At 41.9% G+C, this 25119-nt stretch overlaps 1 protein-coding gene across 9 annotated transcripts in view; it reads left to right on the plus strand.

The window, feature by feature from the left end:
* Nucleotides 1–25119, plus strand: part of nr2c2 (nuclear receptor subfamily 2, group C, member 2) — a 76328-nt gene that overhangs the window by 44920 nt on the left and 6289 nt on the right. For 8 of the 9 annotated variants that reach the window (XM_051653805.1, XM_051653811.1, XM_051653810.1 and 5 more), the window contains 6 exons: nucleotides 1731–1878; nucleotides 10163–10250; nucleotides 10609–10739; nucleotides 10903–11068; nucleotides 12740–12861; nucleotides 19210–19349. In XM_051653805.1, the coding sequence (XP_051509765.1) occupies nucleotides 1731–1878; nucleotides 10163–10250; nucleotides 10609–10739; nucleotides 10903–11068; nucleotides 12740–12861; nucleotides 19210–19349 (795 nt within the window). The remainder of the gene's footprint in view (nucleotides 1–1730; nucleotides 1879–10162; nucleotides 10251–10608; nucleotides 10740–10902; nucleotides 11069–12739; nucleotides 12862–19209; nucleotides 19350–25119) is intronic. The other variant, XM_051653812.1, reaches the window with a different exon arrangement.

The raw sequence follows: 25119 nt of genomic DNA on the forward strand, positions 1-25119 counted from the left end.
GAATTTTTGGACTGGTGGTGGTGATATGTAGTTTGTCCCAGAGGTCCCAAATTTGCTATGGGGTCTATTCATGACCACCCCTATGAGTGTATTAAATTTCATCACTTTCTTACAAATGGTTCTTTGGGCTGCCATAGACTCCCATTGGGGAGAAAGAATAATAATAAATATAGCTGAAAGCAGCCATTACAGGGCCAAGCACCAGCATGGCAACCACTGCACAACAATAAACACAACCCAAAGATATCATAGAGCAAGCACAGATCACATCACCCTAGGACAGATTTGTACCCATGACTTTCCATTTTAGAGTTCATTGTGCTCTCCACTACACTACACAGCCACAGAATTGTCAATCAACAAAGGGATATACCAAACTTAGTGGAATTACAGCTGAGCACAGCTGTTACCATGATCAACTTTATATTCATGTAACTTTTCAACAAATGTGAAAATAAAAAGTTGCTTGGGGAAAAGCTCAGCAACCATTCAGTAAACAGAATTAAAAAATCTCTGATATGTCCAGCATTAAACCATAGTTAGCACAACACATTGCATGAATATGACATACAAAGCAAACCCACACTACTTCACAAGTCACCAAAAAAGTTAGAAAAATAGAAAAGTTTCAGCTTGTTTTAGGAACAACACTGCATAAGATATTTAGGTTTTTCAGAGAATGTATTTTTAACATGTGTATTTTGTCTTACTGTACTGGCAGAGTTTTTATAGTCAAAACAAGTGAAAAAATCTACCAGTGCTGAAGAAGTAATCCAAAGTATTTAGAATACGTTACTGACTTTAAGTAATCTAATGGAATACGTTACAAATGACATTTTACAGCATGTATTCTGTAATCTGTAGTGGAATACGTTTAAAAAGTAACCCTCCCAATCCTGTATATATGTATATTTATATATACTCTGTACATATATATAAATTACATATATAAAAATATATATATTTTATAATTTTTTTAAATATAATTATTTATATTTATTGAATCATTATATATTTAATTATTTTATTTGTGGGCTTTTTTAAGCAAATATTGATATATGCGATTAATTCAATTAATTTACTCTGCATTTGTAATTAATTTAATAAAAAAAATTTATTGACAGCCCTAATGTCAAGTAAAATGTTTTTAATCAACTAAAATGTTATTTTCATCAATCAAAAATATGCCATCTCAGTCAGAGTAAAATTTAGTCAAATTAATGAATAGAACACAACAAAATATTGACTAAATATAAAGGACATTTTTAAAAAGGCAAAAACTCTTTCTGGTTTAGAAGTTTAAACCATCTGTGGTTATGTATCCTGGGTCATCCCTGATTGAACCTGCAGTCTTTGTGTTAGCAGCACAGATCATTGAGCATTAGGCTACAAACATGACATCACTAGCATGAGTATATTAAAAATATATCAGCACCTATTCAGTATTAAGTAGCGGGGAATGTTGTTACTCATTTTACATGTGAAGAGATTTGCTTATCACAGCAGAGGTTATTTACATGTAGAAGTCTTAAAGGTACATTATCAAAAGGCAGCAATATAATTCTAAGGGTCAGAGAGGGGTGGAAAATCATTATGACTGTTTTTGTTGCAAGAAACCTTGACTAAGAAAAATATAAAATGCCGCAAAAGTGTAGGATGTGGCCCCTTTAAATGTGTCATAAATGCACAATGTCTAACAGTTTTTTATGTATTGATGTGTTTCTCTGCAGCTGTTCAGAGTGAGAGGAAACCTATTGATCTGCCCAGAGAAAAACCTGTGAACTGTGCAGCATCCACAGAGAAGATCTACATTAGGAAAGACCTGCGAAGTCCACTCATCGCAACACCCACCTTCATCACTGAGAAAGACTCCTCACGGTGAGACTCATATTCACTCACACTCGTACATACTACATACTCTTTTGTATACACTCACAAACAATGTCAGATTGTACTTAATGTGTACCTCATAAGTATCTTGCCCTCAAAAATATACAGTATATACATTTATATTTACATATCTATGTACTAAGTCTGTAAATTGATTACAAATTTTAATCAAATAAATTACGTAACATGAACGATGAATTATTCAAGTGAATCACAATTATTTGCATATATAAATGTTTGTTGAAAAAGGCCCCCAAAAAGATAATTCAATATAAATTATACATAAAAATGTACAAAATATGGAAGTCAATACATTGTTTTATTCCCTTATCATTGAACATAAGCGTATAGTCAGCAGCAATCCACTTTGCAATCAAGTTCACCAGTATGTCCTTTTTTCACAGGACGTGTTCTTGCATTCCATCTGTGTTTTTTAATTATATAGTGGTCTATGTACATCGTCAGATGGACGCTTTTGAAGCCAGCTGTCAAGAATGCGTCCTGTGTTAGAGGCTCTCATTCTATGTCTGCGCTGCTTATGAGATTTGTTGAGGTGCGCTGACTGCCCCCTGCTGACATGACTCATAAAAAATACAAAAGTTACATGTACTTCAAACTTGAATAGTTCCGATGGTAGGAAAATATATACCTTTATTACGGAATTTACAAAGGGGTCAGGAGGCATTATTAACTGCATGAATTTTTTAACACATAATTTTTAGTGTAATTTATTGCACTAAATTAATGTGTTAAATTGACAGCCCTAATATGTACATACTGTATATATGCATATGAGATCAAATCAGTCATATTCATAATCACAGAACATATTTTAATGTTTCATAGCTAACATAACTTCATAGATGAAGAGAGTTTAGTGTAGCGGTTGATTAAGGGGTATTACTATAATTACTGTTTTGCTCTGGGAATCATACGTCATCCCCTTTGTGTCCATGGAGGATTTCGTCATGATTTCTGCAAGTGGGTGCCTCAGTTCAGGTTGGCTCCCCTGACATTTGCCACATACTGGCCATCTGTTCTTCATCTCGCCATTTTCCTGAAGGTTCAAGAGTTGAGAAACGGGTAGTCAATTTGTAAAATTTCAGTTTCCTGAAACACTCATCTCTAAACTCAAGAATGCAGACGCTCCTACAAGTAAGATAGCCTTAGTGAATCCAAGGTCGCTATCGAACAAATCCTTGATTTTAAATTACTTTTTTATGCCACACTCACTGGACTTTTTATTTGTGACTAAGACTTGGCTCAACCCTGGCGATTCTTCCTTTCTTGGAATTATTAACAAGCCAGAATTTTGTGATCGTAATGAACGTGACGGAATATAGCATGTCAGAAGGTCACTTAAGTACTGTGAAGATAGACCATTCAAAGCTTTGTATGTAGTTAACAGAAAATGAATATGAAATTTAACAGGTAGCCAATGTAACGACGATAAAATTGGGCTAATATGATCATATTTTTTGGTTGTAGTCAGCACTCTGGCAGCTGCATTTTGAACCAATTGAAGTTTATTTATTGAACTTGCAGGACATCCTCCCAGTAATGCATTACAATAATCTAGTCTTGTGGTCATGAACGCATTAATTAGTTTTTCAGCATCAGCAACAGAGAGCGTGTGTCGTAACTTAGCAATATTTCTGAGGTGGAAGAATGCTGTTCTACAAACATTGGTAATTTGATTTTCAAAGGACAGATTGGTATCAAATATAACACCTAAGTTCTTTGCTCTAGAAGACAATGTAACAGTACATACATCGAGAATCAAATTATATTTTAGCGGCTTATTTTTAGAGGTTTTTAGTCTAATAATTAGTACCTCTGTTTTGTCTGAATTGAGTAGAAGGAAATTTCTGGCCATCCAATCTTTAATTTCATTGATACACTAATTTGGAGAATTGTGAATTTTCATTGGGTGTAGAAGAAATATAAAGTTGGGTATTGTTGGCATAACAGTGGAAACTTATTCAATGATTCCTAATAATATCTCACACTGATCCCTGTGGCACTCCATACTTTTGTTTGATTTGACAATTCCTCGTTTACACATACAAAGTGGTAGCGGTCTACTAAATAGGACCTACACCATGCTAATGCAAGTCCACTAATGCCAACATAATTCTCCAGCCTATTCAAGAGAATGTCGTGATCTATCGTGTCAAAGGCAGCACTTAGATATAAAAGCACTAGAAGTGAAATGCAGCTGCAATCAGATGATAAGAGCAAGTCATTTGTAACTCTGATGTCAGTCTCTGTACTGTGGTGGGGCCTAAATCCTGACTGAAATTGTTCATATATTCCATTTCTCTGTAGAAATGAACATAGTTGGGAGGACACTACCTTTTCTAGTATTTTCGACATAAATGGGAGATTTGAAATTGGTCTGTAATTAGCCAATTTTCCAGGATCAAGCTGTGGCATCTTATTAAGCGGTTTGATAACTGCCATTTTAAAGTTACTTGGACATGTCCTAAGGATAGCGAAGAGTTAATAATATTAAGAAGAGGTTCTGAGATTACAGGGAATACTTCTTTAAGAGCTTAGTTGGTATTGGATCTAACAAACATGTTGTGGCTTTTGATTTGTTTATACGTTTTGTTAGCTCTTCATGACCTATGACAGCGAAGGTTTGAAGTTGCTCGCGAGAAAAATTATGAGACACTGTTTTCTGAGGTGCAGTGACAGTTGATTGCATAGTTCCAATTTTATTTCTGATTATTTCAATTTTATCTGTAAAGAAATTCATGAAGTCATTACTATTGTGCTGCGATGGAATATCTGGTTCAGTTGATGCTTTATTCCTAACCAATTTAGCCACAGTACTGAATAAACACCTAGGACTGTTGTGGTTATTTTCTATGAGTTTGATCAAATATGCTGACTTGGCAGCTTTTAGTGCCTGTCTGTAGCTACAGACACTATCCTTCCATGCACCGCGAAAATACCTCTAATTTTTTATTCTTCCACTTGCACTCCATTTTCTGAGCTGCTCTCTTGAGAGCATGAGTGTGATCATTGTACCACGGTGCGGGGCTTTTTTCTTTAATTTTATTTAATCTACATTATCAAGAGTGCTAGAGAAGAGTGTATTTATATTTTCAAGTTCTTCTAGACTTTTTGACTTACTGAGTATGTGAGACAATTCTTGAAGATTATTAGTGAAGCTGTCTTTAGTGGTCGAAAGAATAGTTCTACCTGAATGATAGCATTGTGTAGATTGAGTGATATTAGCTGATCGCAACAAACGAGACAAGGTAATGATCTAAGATGTCATCGTTTCTATTTCAATTTCTATAGTATCAACATCAACTCCATATGATAGAATTAAATCTAGCATATGATTATGGCGATGAGTTGGTCCTGTCACATTTTGTCTGACTCCAAGAGAGTTGAGAATATTGATAAATGCTAATCCCAATGTGTCATTTTCATTATCTATGTGAATGTTGAAGTCACCAACAATTAAAGCTCTATCTACAGTAACTACTAGGTCTGATAGAATATTTGCAAATTCACCAAGTAAATCAGAATAAGGCCCAGGTGATCTATATACTGTAGCAAGGGCAAAAGAAAACAGAGATTTTTTATTTATACCTGATGGTGTCACATTAAGCATTATTAGTTAAAAAACGTAAACTTATATCCTGTCTTCAGAGTAACACAAAAACGTCACTGTAAATTGTAGCAACACCTCCTCCTCATCCCTTCAGACAAGGCTCATGTTTATAACAACAACCTGGGGAAGTAGATTCATTTAAACTAATATATTCATCCGGATTAAGCCAGGTTTCATTCAAACAGAGCGGATCCAAACTATGATCTGTAATAATTTCATTTACAATTAGTGCTTTGGTAGAAAGAGATCTAATGTTTAGTAGCCCTACCTTTATATGATGTTTATCTTCAAAAAAATGTTTTTTATGATTTAGTAAGGGGACTGTGTTAGGTAGTTCGGGGAACAGACACAGTCTCTATATGATATCTAGGTGATACAGTCTCTATGTGTTGTAGTTTATGTGACCTGTTTGACATCTCAAGGCAGCTAGCAGACATTCAGATTAACCAGTTTTTCTGCCTCCTGACCTGGGCCCCAGTTACTATCACTATTAAGACTATGAGCCAAATTACTAGAGAGGAGAGCGGCACCTTCCCTGGAGGGATGGAGTGCGTCTCTCTTTAGCAGGTCAGGTCTACCCCAAAAACTCTTCCAATTGTCTATAAATCCTATGCTATTTTCCGGACACCAGTCAGACATCCAGCCATTCAGTGACACTAATCTACTAATAACACTGTCACCACGACAAGCAGGGAACGGGCCAGAGCATATTACAGTATCTGACATCGTTTTTGCAAGTTCAAAATAGTGTTTTGAAATTTTCTATTTTAATGATCCTGTTTTTTTTTGTTTTTTTTGGGGGGGGGATTGTACAGCACTTTGGATCAACTTATGTTGTTTTTAAATGTGCTTTATAAATAAAATTTGACTTGACTTCACAACAGGGTTAAAACCAGTAGTTTAAGTAAGTCTTTCTGATACACCAGTTTAAAAGTGGTTCCCTTTCAAGTGGGTTTCTTCAACGCTGAATCAGTTGCTGACTCCTCCCAAGAATGGCAATCTCCTGAAGTCTTTTAAAATCACTGCAATTTATTGGCAGATGGCGCTTGATGCTCCTGCCCTGATTCGCGCATCATTCATGTTCAGGCTATCGATTTCATCTCTCGTACTCTGAACACCCGAATCTTCGCTTCCTGGTTGATATTGCACACCTTCACAGCGAGTGGATTATTTTCTACTTCCCTGTTGTGCTCTGATGGATAGCATATCCATTATCACTTACGCATTTGAAACACTATTTGAAACACCACTGCGAGAGCATGAAACTTAAGTGCTTCACTCTCAGCTCTCCTCTTTCCTGAAGGATGATGTCGGTCCCCCTCCATCCCACCATACTCTTTCTGCAGCTGCAGAGGGACCGCTTGAGGGAAGCACGTGAGGATGGGAATTGGAGCGCAGAGAATTGAGGAGGATTTGCTACCAGCACAGCCTTGTGTGCCTCTTCCCCTCCATATCAAGTGGCTTTGCCCGTTAGCTTGCATGATATGATCACATTCAACAGAGATTATGATTAGTGAGATGCTTTATATTGCTGCTGTTCATCCCTATCTGGATTGTTGAGATTGATTGTTCATTGCGAGCATGACATTTGAAACACTTCGCTCTCGGCTTGCTTTCAGGGAAAACTGAGGCCGGTCCCTTCTCCTCCCTATTTTAGGATGATTTGTTGCCGGTGTAAGCTTTGCATCTCTTCACTTCTCTATCTCGATTGGATTTGCTCGCTCTGGCGGGCTGCTATCGTTCACGTTCAGCGATGGTGATGATGTCAGTAATATTTTGTTGCTGAGCTTTTATTAGTAAGACATGTACGCATTGAGGTGAGATGCTTACCATAACAGAAAAACGGGGACAAGCGGCCTCTGAGGCTAAGTTGCTTGAAGTTTCTTGCTTGAGCCAAAAAAAAAAGGATGTATGGTGTTCACCGAGTTGGCGCGCCTCCGAGTTTGCCGCTGGTGACATTCTTTCCAGAGCTTATAATGACTTGATGTTCTCCCTTGTCAGTGAGATTTCAGGTCTCTGGCACTGCCAGGAAATTAGTTTTCGGTGTGAAACTGGTTTGCGGTGTGTGTCTCCTTGCCAAAGGCATGATAGGACGTACAGAATGGCTTCTGCAGCCGTTGGTCACCAAAAAGGACAGTTGGGCTGAGGCCCATTTGGACTTGAGATGCTTGACCCAGAGACTTGTGAAGTCTCCATTCTAGATGGTTACTCAGAGACAGATTTTATCTCACATCCGTCCTCTGAACTGGTTTATGTCGATCAGCCTGAAAGACGCATAATTTCATATGCAGATAGCCCCTTAGCACAGGCCATTCTTGAGATTCACCTTTAAGGGCACTGCATATCAGTTCAAAGTCCTGCCCATCTGCTTGTCCCTAGCTCTTTGCACATTCGCACAACACAGCGGTGTCTGTGTTCTGAATTACCTCTATGACTGGTTCCTTTAGCACAGTCAGAGGCACAAGTGTACGAGCACAGGGACCTATTACTCGTACATATGGAGCGATTGGGTCTCAAAGTCAATTGGGTAAAGAGTGTGTTGGTGTTCAGTGGTCATATTTCATTCTTGCAATGAAACTCGACTTGGTGACTATGTCAGTGCGTCTGACCGAAGAACACACTCTGTCTATTCTCCAATTCCTGACAATCTTCAAGCTAGGGAGAGATTTACTGCCAAGTGACCAGACACAAAGTTGGCTGGGGAGCCTTTTGCGATGGTCATCCAGTCACGGACAGGTGCACAAGTGGCGTGGCACATAAATTGCCTGAAGCTGCTTACAGTCTTCCTAGCTCTCAGAACTTTTTGGTCAGTCATGCAGGACTTTCACATACTGATCTGGAAAGACAACTCTGTAGTTGTGGTGTAGTCACGCTCAGTGTTGAACCTGGCACTTGAACCTGGCAGCTTCATCTCTGATGCAAGACATCACCCTGCTTACCTGCACTGAGGCTCAGATTTGCTTTTGCATCAGGGTGTTGTATAGGGGGAACAGAGACTTCAACCTCAGGCCATTCTGAGGATTTGAGAGGTACCCTGTTTGCTACCCTGGAGACCATGCACTGTCGCCTCTGGTACTCCATGGCTTGGATGCCCTAGCTCACAAATGGCCAGTGGAACACAAGTATGCATTCCTTCCTGTTTATTTGCTTCACCAGGTGTTGTGCAAAATTCTGGAGGACAGTAAAAGTCCACCATAGGTGGTGTAGTGGACTAAAGCACTGAACTGGTAAGTGGAAGGTTGTTGGTTCAATCCCCACAGCCACCACCATTGTGTCCTTGAGCAAGGCACTTAACTCTAGGTTGCACCAGGGGGATTGTCCCTGTAATCAGGGCACTGTAAGTCGCTTTGGATAAAAGCGTCTGCCAAATGCATAAATGTAAATGTAAGTAAAACCATGTAGTTGGCCACAGTTTCCAGAGCTAGTAGTGCTTTTGGATTCAAACCCCCAACCCCTGGGGAGAATTCCACTAAGGAGAGATCTGCTCTCGCAGGGATGAAGCACAATCTGGCATTTTTAGACAGAGCTGTGAAAACTTCTTGTTTGGCCCCAAGTTTTCGCTGACTGGTGTTCTTTCCATGGCGGGGGACCCAGCACATTGCCCTGTGCAGACAGTAATTCACTGCTTGCAGGAGCATTTGAATAAAGGTCTTCATCCATGCTCAAAGTGTATGTTACTACTATAGCAATGGGTTACCAGCAGCATTGCCCACTCCTGGGCTTGGGCTAAAGGTGTGTCCATGGAGGATATACAGTATGTCTGGTTGAAAGCTGGGCTTCCTGGGCTAACTCCTTTGCCAGGTTTTAACTTGGATCTCTCTCATTACTGCAAAAGAGGGTTGATTTCTCAATGTTCACTGTCTTGCTAGCTAGTGCATTGTATTCTGATTATCGGTCTCATTGACCGTGGCTTTCTTGGATCTTTCAAGTGTTAAGAGTAATGTTTAATGTCCTACTTCCCTGTTGGATAGTAGGTTTTTGCTCTGACCTTTTCCCCATCATGAAGTATATGGCTGTGATTGCACAGTGCTTCACTACCCAGTTTGGCTAGTGTCACTTTTGTTTTCTCTGCCTTAACTGGTAACAGCTGTAATCCTGGTTCCTTGAAAGGAAGGAACGAGATGCTTATGTACGCTTGCTGCGTACGCTTGTCGCACTAATGATTTCTCACTCTTAAGGGCTCGAGAGATGCGCTCTCTTCCCTTCAGTTGAAAATCCTGATGAAATGGCACCATGCTCCGGTTTATATGCTAACGGTGAGGCATGCATCCAGGGCGGAGCATCAAGCACCATCTGGCAATAAATTGGTGCCCCATTGAGAGCGAGAACCCCTAATCGCGACCACGAGGAGGTTACCCCATGTGACTCTACCCTCCCTAGCAACCGGGCCAATTAGTTTGCTTAAGAGACCTGGCTGGAGTCATTCGAACTCACGACTCCAGGGGTGGTAGTCAGCGTCAATACTCGCTGAGCTACCCAGACCCCCAATTGCCGTGATTTTTAAGGGCATCAGAGATCGTCACTCCTGAGAGGAGTTTTCCAAAGTGTCAGCAACTGATGTGGCGTCTCATTCCCTCCTTTCAAGGAACCAGGGTTACAGTCGTAACCATACCATTTTCAATGCTTCAATCTTCTGTGCAGGTCTGGGCTGTTGGACTCCGGGATGCTGGTCAATATCCAACAACCCTTTATACAAGCTGATGGCACATTACTATTAGCAACAGACAAAGTAAAAATGTCTTTTATAATCTCTAATACATGTTCAAATATTTTTTTTTTTTACCAAATTATATTGAAAGTAAAAAAAAATATTATTTTTAACATCTGTACAAATTAAAACAATAAAAATAGAACCGTTTACTCTGATCTTATATACATTATTTTGAAAAGTTGAAACATTACTTTATATCTCAGAGGGTCCTTGAAGAAAATAATTTAAATAAAAAGGCAAAAGTCCAAAATCCTTTGGTACTAATTTGTTGATAGCTTTAATCTTTTATGTAAGGTTGCGTATTTTTAACATTCAGAAAAGCTTTTAATCAAATCCATGTTTTCTTTTATTTATTTTTTTTATTCTAAAATCTTAGACAGAGTCAGCACAGGGTGATCTAGGGACACTGGCTAATGTGGTTACGTCACTAGCAAACCTGAATGACTCGCTCAATAATGGAGACACCTCAGACAGCCAGCTGGATGAATCACCCAGTGAAATCACACGGTGTGTTTTCAGTGCAGACAATACATATGTGTGTAAATAAAAACATGAATTTGTGTTTACGTGTAAATGATGTCACTGAAATATACATCACATTACTGCATACATTCAAAAGAGACTAGTTATCTTGGTTGATTCTGAGTGTAGTGTGTGTATGGTGTTGCAGTGCCTTTGACACGCTGGCTAAAGCTCTGAACCCCAGTGATGTTGCGGAGGGCCAGAGCCTGTCGGAGGTGGGCGGAGCTATGATACAGGTGATCAGCAGAGATCAAATCACACCGCTAATAGAAGTGGAGGGTCCTCTGCTTACAGACACACACGTCAATTTCAAGGTGTGTACACCAAAATCAAATTCTCACACACTTGCACAGTACTTAATATTGCACACTTACTGTATGTTCAGATGTAAAGTTTGGTTGTAGAAAGTTAGTTTTCAGCATTCATTATGTGCATCACTTAAGGAATACAATTCTGGCATCGTTTACTCACCCTCATTTTTTTCTAAATCCATATGACTTTTAGTGGCTCTTTTCCATACAATGGAAGCATACAGTGACCAGAAAAGGACCAAAAATAAAAGAATAATACAAGTAGTTCATACAATATGGGAACTATATTCATAGGGCCCCATTTAAGACTGCTATCTCTTAAGCGCAGTGCTATGTGATATGTCATACGTGGAATGTCAGTGTGCATGGCCATAAAGTTTGTATATTTTCGTTCAAGCAAGTCTAGGCGCATGTGGGTTGGTGAAATTGTGCACGCAAATCGTTAATGGGCTGGGTCAAGTGCAATTTAATTTAGAGGTTCTTCTCCGGTTATTGCACTGTCTGCATCCTGTTATACAGTATACAGTATATTCCATTCCCAGTCAAGCAACATCAATATAATTGAAGACAGCCCATTCATAAGAATATGGTAGTGTAAATGGGCTGTACGCAATGCATTAGAAGAATAGAAATATGGACCATTTATGATTTACGTTTTTTTGTGGATTAACTATGTCCTTGTTGAATGTCAGGCATATTTCTTTGACAGTGATCCGCTCCTTATATACGTATATAAAATATGGTGCTCTGGGTTTTTGTTTCTGTGAACTCTCTCTCTAATTGAGTCTGAAATACTACCTTTTTGCTCTCGTCCAGCTCGCCTGTGTCTCACCTGCAGACTTGACGGTGTTACAGGATGCTTGAAACATGCTTTGCTGCTCTTTCATTGTATATTTCTTACATGTTTCACTATATAATGTTTTATGTTTAATTTCTGCACAGCGTCTATGATATTTGGAAGGGCGCTATACAAAATACATTTATTATTATTATTATTATCATTATTATTATTATTATTATCATCATTATTGATCTGCTGACACACAAATCATGGCTAGTGATTGTCTGGGACATAATTTGGTGTTAAACTATATTTTCAGACTTTGGACATGAACTTTATTACCACCTGCTGGTGGAATCTCCAAACTGCAAATGCAGGAACTGAGTTAAAACTTTGTGCCAAGATTAGGCATGGTTCTCAGATGTCTTATCGCAATGACCTATTTCTCAGGATAATAGCAAATTGCGCTTTGCGCCAATTCATTTACATACAATACACCCCCAATTTGCACGCATACGCCCACAGATAGCGCAAACACTCCCACCAATGTCCACTTGTGCTTTGCACTGGCAAAAAAACTGCGCTTAGAAATAGCACTCGAAAGAAAATTTTATAAGACGCAGTACACAGCCATTGCATGTAGCACTGCGCCTAGCACCGTCAGGAAAATAGAGCCCATAATCTTCTGAAGAACATTTTAAAAATGGCCCAGAAAAGTTAGTTCCTAGAATAGCTCCGGCAGTATTTGTTTGCAGATGACACAGACTTTGATTGTTTTAATACAGTGGCATTCAGACATTTTAAAACGTGGCTTAAGTGTCCAAATATTTTTAGAGGCCACTATTTCTTCGGGAGTGCTCAAAGATTTATGATTATTTTCTCTTTCTGTCTAGTTGACGATGCCGAGCCCAATGCCGGAGTATCTGAATGTGCATTATATCTGTGAGTCTGCATCACGTCTCCTCTTCCTCTCCATGCATTGGGCACGCTCTATCCCAGCATTCCTCGCTCTTGGGTGAGTCTTCTTTGAGTGTGTACTAAGCGGTGTTGGGGAGTAGTTAACTAAAAGATGGAACTAACTTAACTACATGTTTCAGTACTGTCACAAAATGGAGTTTCATTTAACTAGGTTTGGGAGGAGCAAGTCATTTAATTCGACCAATCACACTGCCTGAGTAAGAGTATATAAACTTCTGCTTACCTCAATGTGGTATCGAGTCTACTGGCATTCGGCCCCGCCCATTACCCACGGATCATCGGATCCAACTTCGCTGCAAAGCATTTGCCTTCATCAGAACAGCTCGTCCGTCCAAACAATCTCGTTATTCAACAGAAGGTGCCACAGCAGCTCATTTGTTTTTGCAGTATTGACCGCTACCACGTTAAGTGTTATATTTTATTTCCACTGCAGTTTGCTTACCGCTACAACCGCTCCACTGATGATGCAATTGCATCTACACTACACACACTGCTCTCTCCCATCTGGAAAAAAGGAACACATATTTGAGAATGCTGTTTGTAGACTACAGCTCAGCATTCAACACCATAGTGCCCTCCAAGCTTGATGAGAAACTCCGGGCTCTGGGCTTAAACAGTTCGCTGTACAGCTGGATCCTGGACTATCTGTCAAGCAGACGCCAGGTGGTTAGAATGGGCAGCAACATCTCCTCATCACTGACCCTCAACACTGGAGCCCCACAGGGCTGTGTTCTCAGCCCACTCCTGTATTCCTTGTACACACATGACTGTGTGGCAGCACATAGCTCCAATGCCATCATTAAGTTTGCTGATGATACGACGGTGGTAGGTCTGATCACTGACAATGATGAAACAGAGAGGAGGTGCACACTCTGACACGCTGGTGTCAGGAGCACAACCTCCCTCAACGTCAGCAAGACCAAGGAGCTTGTGGTGGACTTCAGGAGAAAAGACAGAGAACATAGCCCCATCACCATCAATGGAGCACCGGTGGAGAGAGTCAGCAGCTTCAAGTTCCTCGGTGTCCACAACACTTGGTCCATCCACACTGAAGTCGTTGTGAAGAAGGCTCACTAGCGCCTCTTCTTCCTGAGGAAGTTTGAAATGAACCACCACATCCTCACACGGTTCTACACCAGCACTGTAGAGAGCATCCTGACTGGCTGCATCACTGCCTGGTACGGCAACAGCACTGACCTCAACCGCAAAGCCCTGCAAAGGGTGGTGTGAACTGCCAGACACATCATCGGAGGTGAGCTTCCCTCCCTTCAGGACATCTATACCAGGCGGTGTGTGAAAAAAGCTTAGAGGATCATCAGAGACTCCAGCCACCCGAGCCATGGGCTGTTCTCACTGCTACCATCAGGCAGGCGGTATCGCAGCATCAGGACCCGCACCAGCCGACTTCACGACAGCTTCTTCCCCCAAGCAACCACACTTTTGAACTCTTGATCTCTCACGATCAATATACATCAGCACTGCACATTATTAAACTTACACTGGACTGTCATAAATTATATTCTCTCTTAACAACACACTGGCAACTGACTATCAACCTGAATGTCAATACAGCACATACAACCTACTGTATATTTTATATATACTATTTTTATTGTATACTGTGTATTCTATATTGTGTGTATGTGTATTCTATATTGTGTGTATTGAATACTGTACAATTGTTTATTATTATTTGTATATTGTGTTGTGTGTAATTATGTGTTAGATACGTAAATTATGTTGTGTAAATCTGATGTTTATTGTAAATTGGTATATGTCTCATCACTGTCATGACTGCTATGTTGCTCGGAACTACCCAAGACTTTCACCCACTGTTGCACTTGTGTATATGTTTGAGTGATAATAAAGGGATTTGATTTGATTTGATTCTGTCTTTCTATTCTCTATTCGCTGATGCGGATTATAGCGTGAAGTTGCTTCCGCAAACTGGCTGCTTCGGCACTGTATACATGTGAAACAGCTCCCTACGGCTGCTCATATGTTCTCCTATCTAAACTTCCCACCCGGAGCGGTCCATCACTGCTCCGGCTTCATGCCACTTGAGCTCTATTACAGCTTCATTTGAACGGGAGGGAAACAAAATATTAACTATTTAATTCAAGCATCATTCCAACGCTTTCCAGCATTTCAATCTGGTTCTCCTGTCTGCCTCATTACCTCGCCGCACAGCTCGTTTAGGGCATGCTTCATTCAGCGATTCCATTTCTTCAACTCCCAGCTCCCGCTCTGACCATTCTACAGCTCAATATGGCCATATCCAGCCTCTGTCCGAACAGACACGGTCATATTTGGCTCTGCAAAAGGCGGATCGCACACCGCGTCCAACTCATTCATAATCATTCCGCAAACGCGTCTCGCCTCCTCACAGCATTCGAGCTCGTCTCGCTGCACAGCCCCGATAACCATGAAGCAAGCGTTTCTAAAAACTTCTATTCATCTCTAGACCATAACGTGATTTTCCCTCCTCCCACCCAGGACAAAGGCTTCATGCAGGTAAAAATCAATATATAATTTTACGTTACAGACATGTCTTCTCTACTTTCACCCGAATCATTGGATTACAAACTCTTAACAAGCTCGACCATAGAACCTAATTGCTGCATGACCTTTAAAGCATTTAAACAATCCGTCATAATCTCACGCTCCACCCAAATTTACAGTAACGGGTTTAAACAGACACTGGACAATTTGGCTTTGCACTTTGCTTTATAATCACAATATTTCAGTTTCTCTGTAGAATTTATTACAGATCATCAATATAAACAAGTCATTTTATTTACCACACTACTGCAAACTTGAATTTATTACAAGTCATCAGTATAAACAAGTCCTTTTATTCACCACATTACTGAAAACGGTCCTCTTATAGCATCTATTAAATCCAACTCTCAGGCACAAAAAACTATTTCATACGTCCTCATCAAAACGAGATGAGTCACCCGGCGCCAATAATACAGAGTCATGAAATGACTCGTATTACGTTGGAAAACAATCTACAAAGGTCCAAACCATACGCTTAAGTTAATAAACATCAGACTACGGTATTCATCTGGGCACTCAGTTTCAGGTGCCTTCTAATTTCATGACAAACCAACTTTAAATGACGTCGTTCATATGCACACGCAAGCATGTTTCCTGACATTGCTTCACATATGTTCACGACATTTAATCTAGCAAACAATTACATTCAGGCATGCGCAGACGCTATGTTTACCACGTTACCATGTTTTCTATTAGCTCAATACATCCCTAAGTAGCACAAATGTGTTGTCCAGGTGCTGCAACTGCGGCGTCTTTCGGGCCATGCGACTAAACCTCTCACTACACTGCAAATAGCTCAAACGCACTGTCCAAGTGCGGCAACTGTGGGGTCTTTCAGGCCATGTGATAAACTCCCACTACAGTGCAAACAGCGCAATGCGCTGTCCAAGCGCTGCAACTGTGGCGTCTTTTGGGCCATGCAACAAACTCCCACTACACCGCAAACAACGCAATGCGTCTTTCACATGCCAAAACCACGGCACGTATTTCAGGCCATGCGTCTAAGCTTACATGGCTCCGTATCCCATAATATGTTATTCATTACAAATGAACCATTACCCACCTGGTGATTGACAACAATCGGGCCGTTTCAGGTCTTCCCTAAACAGTTCAACACAAGCCGCATCTCCGTATCTATCAAATTCATTTGAATATAGCCTTCTATACACCCTCACATCGAATGCCACAGGCTCTTCCATTTCCCCGTTTTTCTCTCCTCTCCACATCCTCCTTCGCCTCACACCCCAATCAATCCAAAAACCTTCATCCAGGAACCATCAAAGGTAAGCGGCATCCATTTCTTCTATACATGAAATTTCTGCAAAAACTCCTCCTCAATAAGCCACCCCAGATCTCACTACCACGACTAAATTCGACCCAATAATCAATCCCACCATTTCAGACCTCTATATCATAGACAACAAGACAATCAGACACCTTATCAAACAAAGCAAAACAGATCAGACCAAAAAAGAGCATTCAATTTTCATTTTCAATCTGCCAACTCCCATCCAGCCCTTTCAATCATTAGCACACTATCTCCATTACAGAGGGTCCCTAACAAGAATCCCTCTCTATCCACTTTTCGTAGATGACAAAAACCAAGCAGTTTCCCGATTCTGGTTCCAAAAACACCTCAAATCTGTCCTGCTCAATTCCGGCATCTCAGATAAACTATACTCAAGCCATTCCTTTTGCATCGGTGCTAGAACCACAGCAGCCCACAAAAGCCTGCCCGAGCACCAAATACGATTACTGGGCCGCTGGGCATCTGACGCATATCACAGCTACATCCGAACCAACCATCTTCATATCAGGAAAGCACAACAAGCCCGAATTAACTAATCACAATGTTCACAGTCAGGGTCAGGGGGATGCTTGCTTCATCCTCGTCTGTTCAATAGGCCAGCCCCACCGTTTAGATGCTGCGGGGGCCCTCCCGGCCAGTCCGGGAGTCCCCCTCTCAAATTGCTGGACGGGCATGCCTCAAACTTCAAGGGCTCTCCCGTTCGAATGCAGTGCGAGCTAACTCACGTTTGTGTTCCCCATTCGAAGTGCAGTCAGTACTCCCCCGTTCGAATGCCGTGAGGGCCCCCATTGTCAGGAGGAGGGGCTTAGGTTGTTTCCGAGTGCCTAGGATTCACGCCTACACTCAGGGTGATCTGCCTGAGCGGCTAGGATTCACGCCTCCGCTCGGGCATGGCAGCGCTCCTCCAGCACAATCCATCAAGGGCTCTCCCGTTCAGACCGCAGCGAGGGTTCTCCCGTCCGAACGCAGAGTGAGCTATTCACATTTATTTGTATCGTGGGCTCTCCCCTTCGAAGCTTGGGAGGGCTCCCCCGGTTGAATGCAGCGAGGCCCCCGTTCAATTGCAAGTTGGACTCTCCTGCTCGAGCGGTCCCTGTGTCCCTTCCCTTGGGGTTAGCTTGTTCGCTGCACTGCAAACAGTTATTTTCAAGACAAATATTTTTGTCTTGTTTTCCTGTAAAATTATCTAAACATTCTTAAAACGTGATTTATTTACTTGTCAAGCAAAATGGGATAAGATATAAAGTCTTGTTTTAAGTTTTGACAACATTTTGGATAAGCAAAATAAACTTGTTTTCCCTTTGAATTGTTTATTTTGCTTACCCCATTGGCAGATTTTTTTCTTGTTTAAGTCTAAAGTTCAACATTTTTGTCAGATTTATCTTAAAACAAGACTTAATATCTTATCCCATTTTGCTTGACAAGTAAATAAATCACGTTTTAAGAATGTTTAGATAATTTTACAGGAAAACAAGACAAGAATACTTATCTTGAAAATCTTTTTTGCAGTGTGCACAGGCCCATCCATCGAACCCACCAAACCTGGAGGGAGACTTATGGTCAGTCCGGGCAGCTAGGATTCACACCTCGGTCCGGGGCGACCCTGCCCTACCGTGGGGACGGCCCCCGCATTTAGGCGCCACAGTCCCTCCAGCGCTTTTCAACTCTCACAGAGCTCATTTTCTTGCGGCCGCAACCGCCACTGTCTCTTCAGTGCTTCAGGCTATTTTTATTCTCCAGCTCTACCTATTCTACACCTCCCAGTTTCCTATCCCCCGAGTGGACCCTAGTGCGAGGCTGCCTCCACTAGCGGCCCCTGCACATTCTATCATATTTTGGCACTTCTGCCCACCTCACGCAGGGCTCAGCAAGTGCCTGATCAGTTAGAAAATACATGAGTCATGAAGGTCTATACCAAATTTGTTGAATGTTGCTAGAAAGCTTTAGGAGGAGTTAGAGTAAGAAATTTTGGTCTTTGTTTAGGGATTATTATGTCAAGCCAACATAATATCACCCGATTATTATATATCTAAAACAATTCTTCTTTAAATAGCTAAAATGTAGTTACTGTAGCTACTTTTTGTTAGTAGCTTGTAGTGCAGCTAACTACTTTTTCTAAATTATCTACTTTGAAACTGTAGCTTCCCAAGCTACAAGCTACTCATAATTCAAAGAAGCTTCCCCAACGCTGGTACTAGTGCTGCATTTAATTGAATAAATTATCGATACAGCTGCCACAATTAACTAAATGTGAAAAGTGTCAGTTACAGCATTTCTTTTAGCTCTGCTCTTATGGTGTAAAAATTTTCTATAAATGACGTGTTTTTTGCAGCAGTTAAGGATTTTAACCATCACAGACTGTTGCTCGCTTTGCGTTAACTTTATTCACAGTTTGAAAAACTTCATGCTGCAAATTACAGTATCACAAGAAATGAACTGCAGTTATTATTTTTTGTCATAATCATGCAGGCCTAGTTTGTATGTGTGTTATCTCTGATTAATATGTGTGTGTAGGCAGGAGTGTAACACAGCTCTAGTCCGTGCATGCTGGAATGAGTTGTTTACTCTGGGTTTGGCGCAGTGTGCTCACATCATGAGTCTTTCCACTATCCTCGCGGCCATCATCAATCACCTGCAGTCCAGTATACAGGACGGTATGACAAGCTTAAACATCACATTACATCATGATACTGTTCACTGATTGACTACACACTATCCTGACAATACAAACACAATGTTTACAGACTGTAATGTGTGCTGAATGCTTGAAATATGATATGACAAAGCAATAAGCCACTTAAGTGTATGTGTTACAGTGATTTTAATAAGGTTAAGGGGAGTTGCTAGGCATGACACAAAGTGGAGAAAACAAATAACCATGGTAAAATCACGGTAACCCACTATGTTTAGGGGTTTATTGCTTTATTATATCATATTTATATTCTTTTTTTTTTTTTATGTGATGAAAGACACCAATGTTCAAAAAATACTTGAAGGTGTACTCAGCTTTTAATTTTCTCCTTATTAAAAAAAACTGGTAAAACTTTACAATAAGGTTTCATTTGTTAACATTAGTTAAAATGAACTAACAAAGAACAATGCTTTCACAGCATGTATTAGTCTTAGTTCATGTTAATTTTAACCTCTATTAATATATTTTTAAAATAGAATGTTGTGTTTGATAACATTAGTTAATACATTATGAATTAACATGAACTAACAATGAAACATTTTATTTTATTAACTAACATTAACAAAGATGAATAAATGCTGTAACAATGTATTGTTAATTGTTTGTTCATGATACTTAATGCACAAATGGAACCTTATTGTAAAGTGTTACCAAAAAATGTTTACCAAGACATGAATAGTACTTTTGAAAAATCTGTTTAAAACCATATACACGCACATGAGACACACATAAATCTGTCACTCACTCGACGTTGTGTCGATGTACTGACACTAAGGGTCACTCTTGGGAGACCCAAACACCTCTGCTTTTTTTAAAAAGGCCAATGAGAATTGGCGAGTGGAATTTGCATGCCACTCCCCCGGACATACGGGTATAAAAGGAGCTGGTATGCAACCACTCATTCAGATTTTCTCTTCGGAGCCGATTGGTTCTATTCATTGAGCTGAATTCATCCACCGAGTTCATTCACCTCATCTGCTGGATTTACAGCGCATTTCAGCGGCTTCTCCCCCTCTGCACCCGTGGAGTGCAGAGAATGCCCCTGGGCACTTCAGCAGAACAAAAAAAAAAAAAAAGAGTATATTCTAAAAGAGTATATTTTCAATTCTAGAAGAGCGGCACACACGGAACGTCTTTTTAAAGATGCCTTTCCGCTTGTGTGTTATTCCTGGTTGCGGTCGTATGCGGCCACGATCGCTGTCTTACTTGTCTAGGTGCTGCCCACGCGGAGACTATGTTCATGGATGGGTCTTGTCCTCATTGCGAGAACATGACCATGGCAACGTTGCGGTCGCGGCTTGCCTTCGTAAGAAAGCAAGCCACTCCAGCGGCTCCCCGCCTCGGTCCTTCTACCTACGGGTATGAGGCCGTGTCGGATAGCACTGGGGGCAATTTGGGGACTCCAATGGGACCACCTCTGCCGGGTAACACCCCACGGACCTCCCATTCCTCAGCACGCTCGCTTGCCCGGTCGGGCTCTCGGATGAGACCGCCTGCTCATCTCAGGGCGAGTTCAACCTCTTATTGGGGGCCCGGAAAGATGATGAGCTATCGAGCGCAGCATCAGAGAGCGGGCTCGTCCACTCTGACACGGAGGCTTCGGGTGGGCTTCCCCCTTCAGTTGTGGTCACCCAGTCTCAGGCCGATATGGAGATGATGGACATGCTTTCGATGATTGGTTCCTGGGCCCAGAGTGCCGCTCACGGCCGCGCCCCGCCCCGGTTCCTTTCTTCCCAGAAGTGCATGAGGAGCTGATAAGATCGTGGGGGGCACCTTTTACTACCCGGTCCCGATCTTTCAGATCCCCTGCTCTCACTACCCTCGATGGTGGGGCGGCCAAGGTGTATTCGGTGATCCCCCAGGTGGATAAGGCGCTCACGGTGCACTTGTGCCCACAGAGCGCCACCACCTGGCGTGGGCTCCCGAAGCTCCCGTCCAGGGCCTGTAGGTTTACGTCATCTCTGATGGCTAAGGCCTATGGTGCCACTGGACAAGCCACCTCCGCCCTGCACGCCATGGCTCTTCTGCAGGTACACCAAGCCAAGGCGCTAAAAGAGCTGCATGAGGGTAGTTCTGACCCGGGATTGATGCAGGAACTGCGCTTGGCGACCGACCTCGCTCTCCGGGCGACGAAGGTCATGGCGCGGTCTCTCGGGCAGGCGATGTCCACCCTGGTGGTCCAGGAACGCCACCTTTGGCTCAACCTGGTCGACATGAGAGAGGCTGACAAGGCACGGTGCCTTTACGCCCCCATCTCCCAAGTTGGCCTGTTCGGCGACACCGTCGAGGACTTTGCCCAGCATTTCTCGGCAGTGAAGCAGCAGACGGAGGCCATTCAACACATTCTTCCCCGGCGTGGCTCAAGACCCCGCACCCCGTCTGCTCGTCGACAAGGGCGCCCTCCTGTAGCAACAGTACCGGCTCCGCCGCAGCCGGCCACCACGGCTCGGCTCTGGCGTGGAGCCCACCGCAGGAAGCAGACCGTCTCATGGCCGGCTGCCAAGAACCCTAGGAAGGCTTTGAAGCGCCCCTGAGACAGGCGGCCCAGGGGTGAGGAGGCCCGCTTCTACAGAGCTGGTAGACAGACCACTCCATCCCCAGGTGGAGGGCCGGGAGGAGAATCTTCTGTTTCATTTTTCACCGCATGCCCAAGAGGCTGCGGTACCCAAAACTTCAACAAAAGAGTGGTTTCCTTGTTCTCTGGGTCACATGTCAGGTGCGCACTGCCGTCGTCACGACCATTGTCCACCGTCCCATTTTGGAAGGTTTGGCGGTGCAGCGGCGGACCACACCGCCCCTGCACGCCCAGCTGTGGCACAAACATGCCCACACCAGGTTGGTTCCAGCGGACTGCGGGGACAATGTTCCTCCTCCCCCCTCCTCGACCAATCTTATGGTGGGCATCAGGAGCCAGGTAAGTGCGTCAATGTCTCTGGACTCAGCACAGCCACAGGGTTTGAGAACAGAGTTGCCCACTGGGTCGTTGATGCCATTGTGATGGGGTAACGAGCCCACTCTACTAGGAGTGTTGTGGCCTCCTGGGCCCTGATCAGTGGCGCCTCTTTGGCAGACATCTGCAGAGCAGCGGACTGGGCAACACCCAACACCTTTGCGAGGTTCTATAATCTCCGGGTTGAGCCAGTTTCATCCCATGTGTTGTCAGGTCCGAACAGGTAAGTTCCGGGACAGCTGGCAGGGTGTACCGCTTGCGCATAGTGCCTTTCCCCTCCCATGAGGTGAAGATGTGCGCTTTTGACTCCCAGTCATGTTCACAAGTTGTTATCCCTGGATGACTTTCCTCCTTAGCCCTGTGGCAGATGAGTTTGCGGAGAAACTCGCTGCCGGCCCAATACGTGTGCTAATTAGGCCCTGTATTGAGGTAGGTGCTCCACATGTGGTGGTTCCCCGTAGGTGACCCCATGTCCGCTAAATCATTTCCCTGTCGGTAAACTGTGTCTTCGTTGGGCAGAGGCCCCGGTCACCATGTTTGTAGAAACTCCTCCCCCCCTCGGGTAGGACCTACCATGGGACTTCTCCACATGACATACTTCCGACAAGACTCGGTAAGACCATGTGACGTATTTCCACTCAAAATACCCCCCCCCCTTTTTTTCCTCTGGGCGGGGTGTGGTCTCTGCGGTGTCTTCCCCTTGGGAGTGACACCCCCCCCGACATAGACATTCATGGCCCCCAGTCGGTTAACAAATTCCACTCTTTTTGGGAGAAAAAAGAGGGAAAGAGGCCACGGCTGGGCTAGCCTGTCCCTATTTTTGGCGCAGTCGACTTGTTCCCCAAAGGACCATTCAACACTCATAAGAGTGTTGGGGGAGGTTACGTGACAGCCTGGTGCGCTGGCTACGAGGCACACAGCGGTCTGTCCACGTAACACAGTTCAGCTAGTTGTGGCATTTTGTGTAGGGACCCCTAGTGTTACTACATCGACACAACGTCGAGTGAGTGACAGATAGGGAACATCCTGGTTACTTTTGTAACCTCCGTTCCCTGATGGAGGGAACGAGACTTTGTGTCCCTTTTGCCACAACACTAAACTACCCGCTGAAATGGCCGGGACCTTGTCTCGGCTCCTCAGCACAAAACCTGAATGAATGGTTGCATACCAGCTCCTTTTATACCCGTATGTCTGGGGGGAGTGGCATGCAAATTCAATTCGCCAATTCCCATTGGCCTTTTTTCAAAAAGCATAGGTGTTTGGGGCTCCCAAGTGTGACCTCTAGTGTCACTACATCGACACAACGTCTCGTTGCCTCCACCAGGGAATCGAGGTTACGAAAGTAATCAGGACGTTTTATTCTATATGTAGTATCATATTTATGAGGGAAAAGGTCAATTATTAGATACTAAGTCATAAACAATAATTATTATTAGTTTTAAAGTCATATTTATGACATAAAAAGTCATAATTATGAGATAATAAAGTCAAACTTATGAGATAGCAAGTCATATTTTACATGAAAAATAAATTTCAGATTCAAATTCATATTTATAAAAAATTACACTACCGGTAAAAAGTTTAGAAACACTTATTCTTTATTAAAAAATTTTTTTTTTTCACATTTTAGAATAATAGTAAAGTCATCAAAACTATGGAATAACATAAATGGGACTATGGGAATTATGTTGTGACTAAAGAAAATAAATAAAAACTGTGCTATATTTTAGCATCTTCAATGTAGTCACCCTTTGCCTAGAATTTGAAGACATGTACTCCAACCAACTGCTTGAGGTATCACCCTGGGATGCTTTTAAACAGTATTGAAGGTGTTCCCATCTATGTTGGGCACTTATTCACTTATTGGCTGCTTTTCTTTATTATTCGATCCAAGTCATCAATTTAAAAAACTTTTGTTTTTATTATTACATTTTAGTTTTATAATGAAATAAATTAATATGGTGGCACAATTATATTTTTGTCTACAAACCAAATTTCAAACATTTAAGCATACGCCTTATGATCAAAATATTTTTAAGATCATGAGAAACACTTCAGTCAAGTGTTTCAAAACTTTTGACTGGTAGTGTATATATATATATATATATATATATACAATTTTAATAATGTTATTTTGTAATATAACATATAATACCATATTATTATTATCATAATGTTAATTTTGCAACATACAAATGGAGGCTAAAGAATAGACAAGCACAGAAGAGAAACTTCTTGTTCAAGCACCATTTCTGAGCCTGTATGGAATTATGACACACATGCCAATTCACCTAATATCGTTGCATATCATTTGCTATGTATGGTAACATATACAGCCACAAATATTTGGAACCAAGCAATGTCAAAATACAGTATTGGACATTATTCTTGCTAAATGTTTTTAGATGACACAGAGAGAAACAGAGTAGAAAGAGTGAGAACTCTACGCATGCACGTGTTCCGTGAGAAGTGTTTATGCTGCACTCATTAACGGCAGAGTGCCACTGAACCTCTGAACACACAGTGAATCAGACACATGCATCAACTGCTTTTCTTTTGTCTGTTCTTCAAAATATAATCAGGTTTGTTTGTGGCGGGTAGATGAGCAAAATCTCTCGCTACTGCGTATGAAATACCTGCACTTTTTATTTCTTACTATCTCATAATTTATTTTAGTTTTTTCATGTGGCATAAATGGGCTTCCATAACTATCACATACATCATAATAAATGTGTATATTGGGTAAAAGATTAAGAGTGACTTTAAAGAATCTTCTGAAACA

This window comes from Myxocyprinus asiaticus, chromosome 24 (assembly GCF_019703515.2).
Source record: "Myxocyprinus asiaticus isolate MX2 ecotype Aquarium Trade chromosome 24, UBuf_Myxa_2, whole genome shotgun sequence".
Taxonomy (NCBI): domain Eukaryota; kingdom Metazoa; phylum Chordata; class Actinopteri; order Cypriniformes; family Catostomidae; genus Myxocyprinus; species Myxocyprinus asiaticus.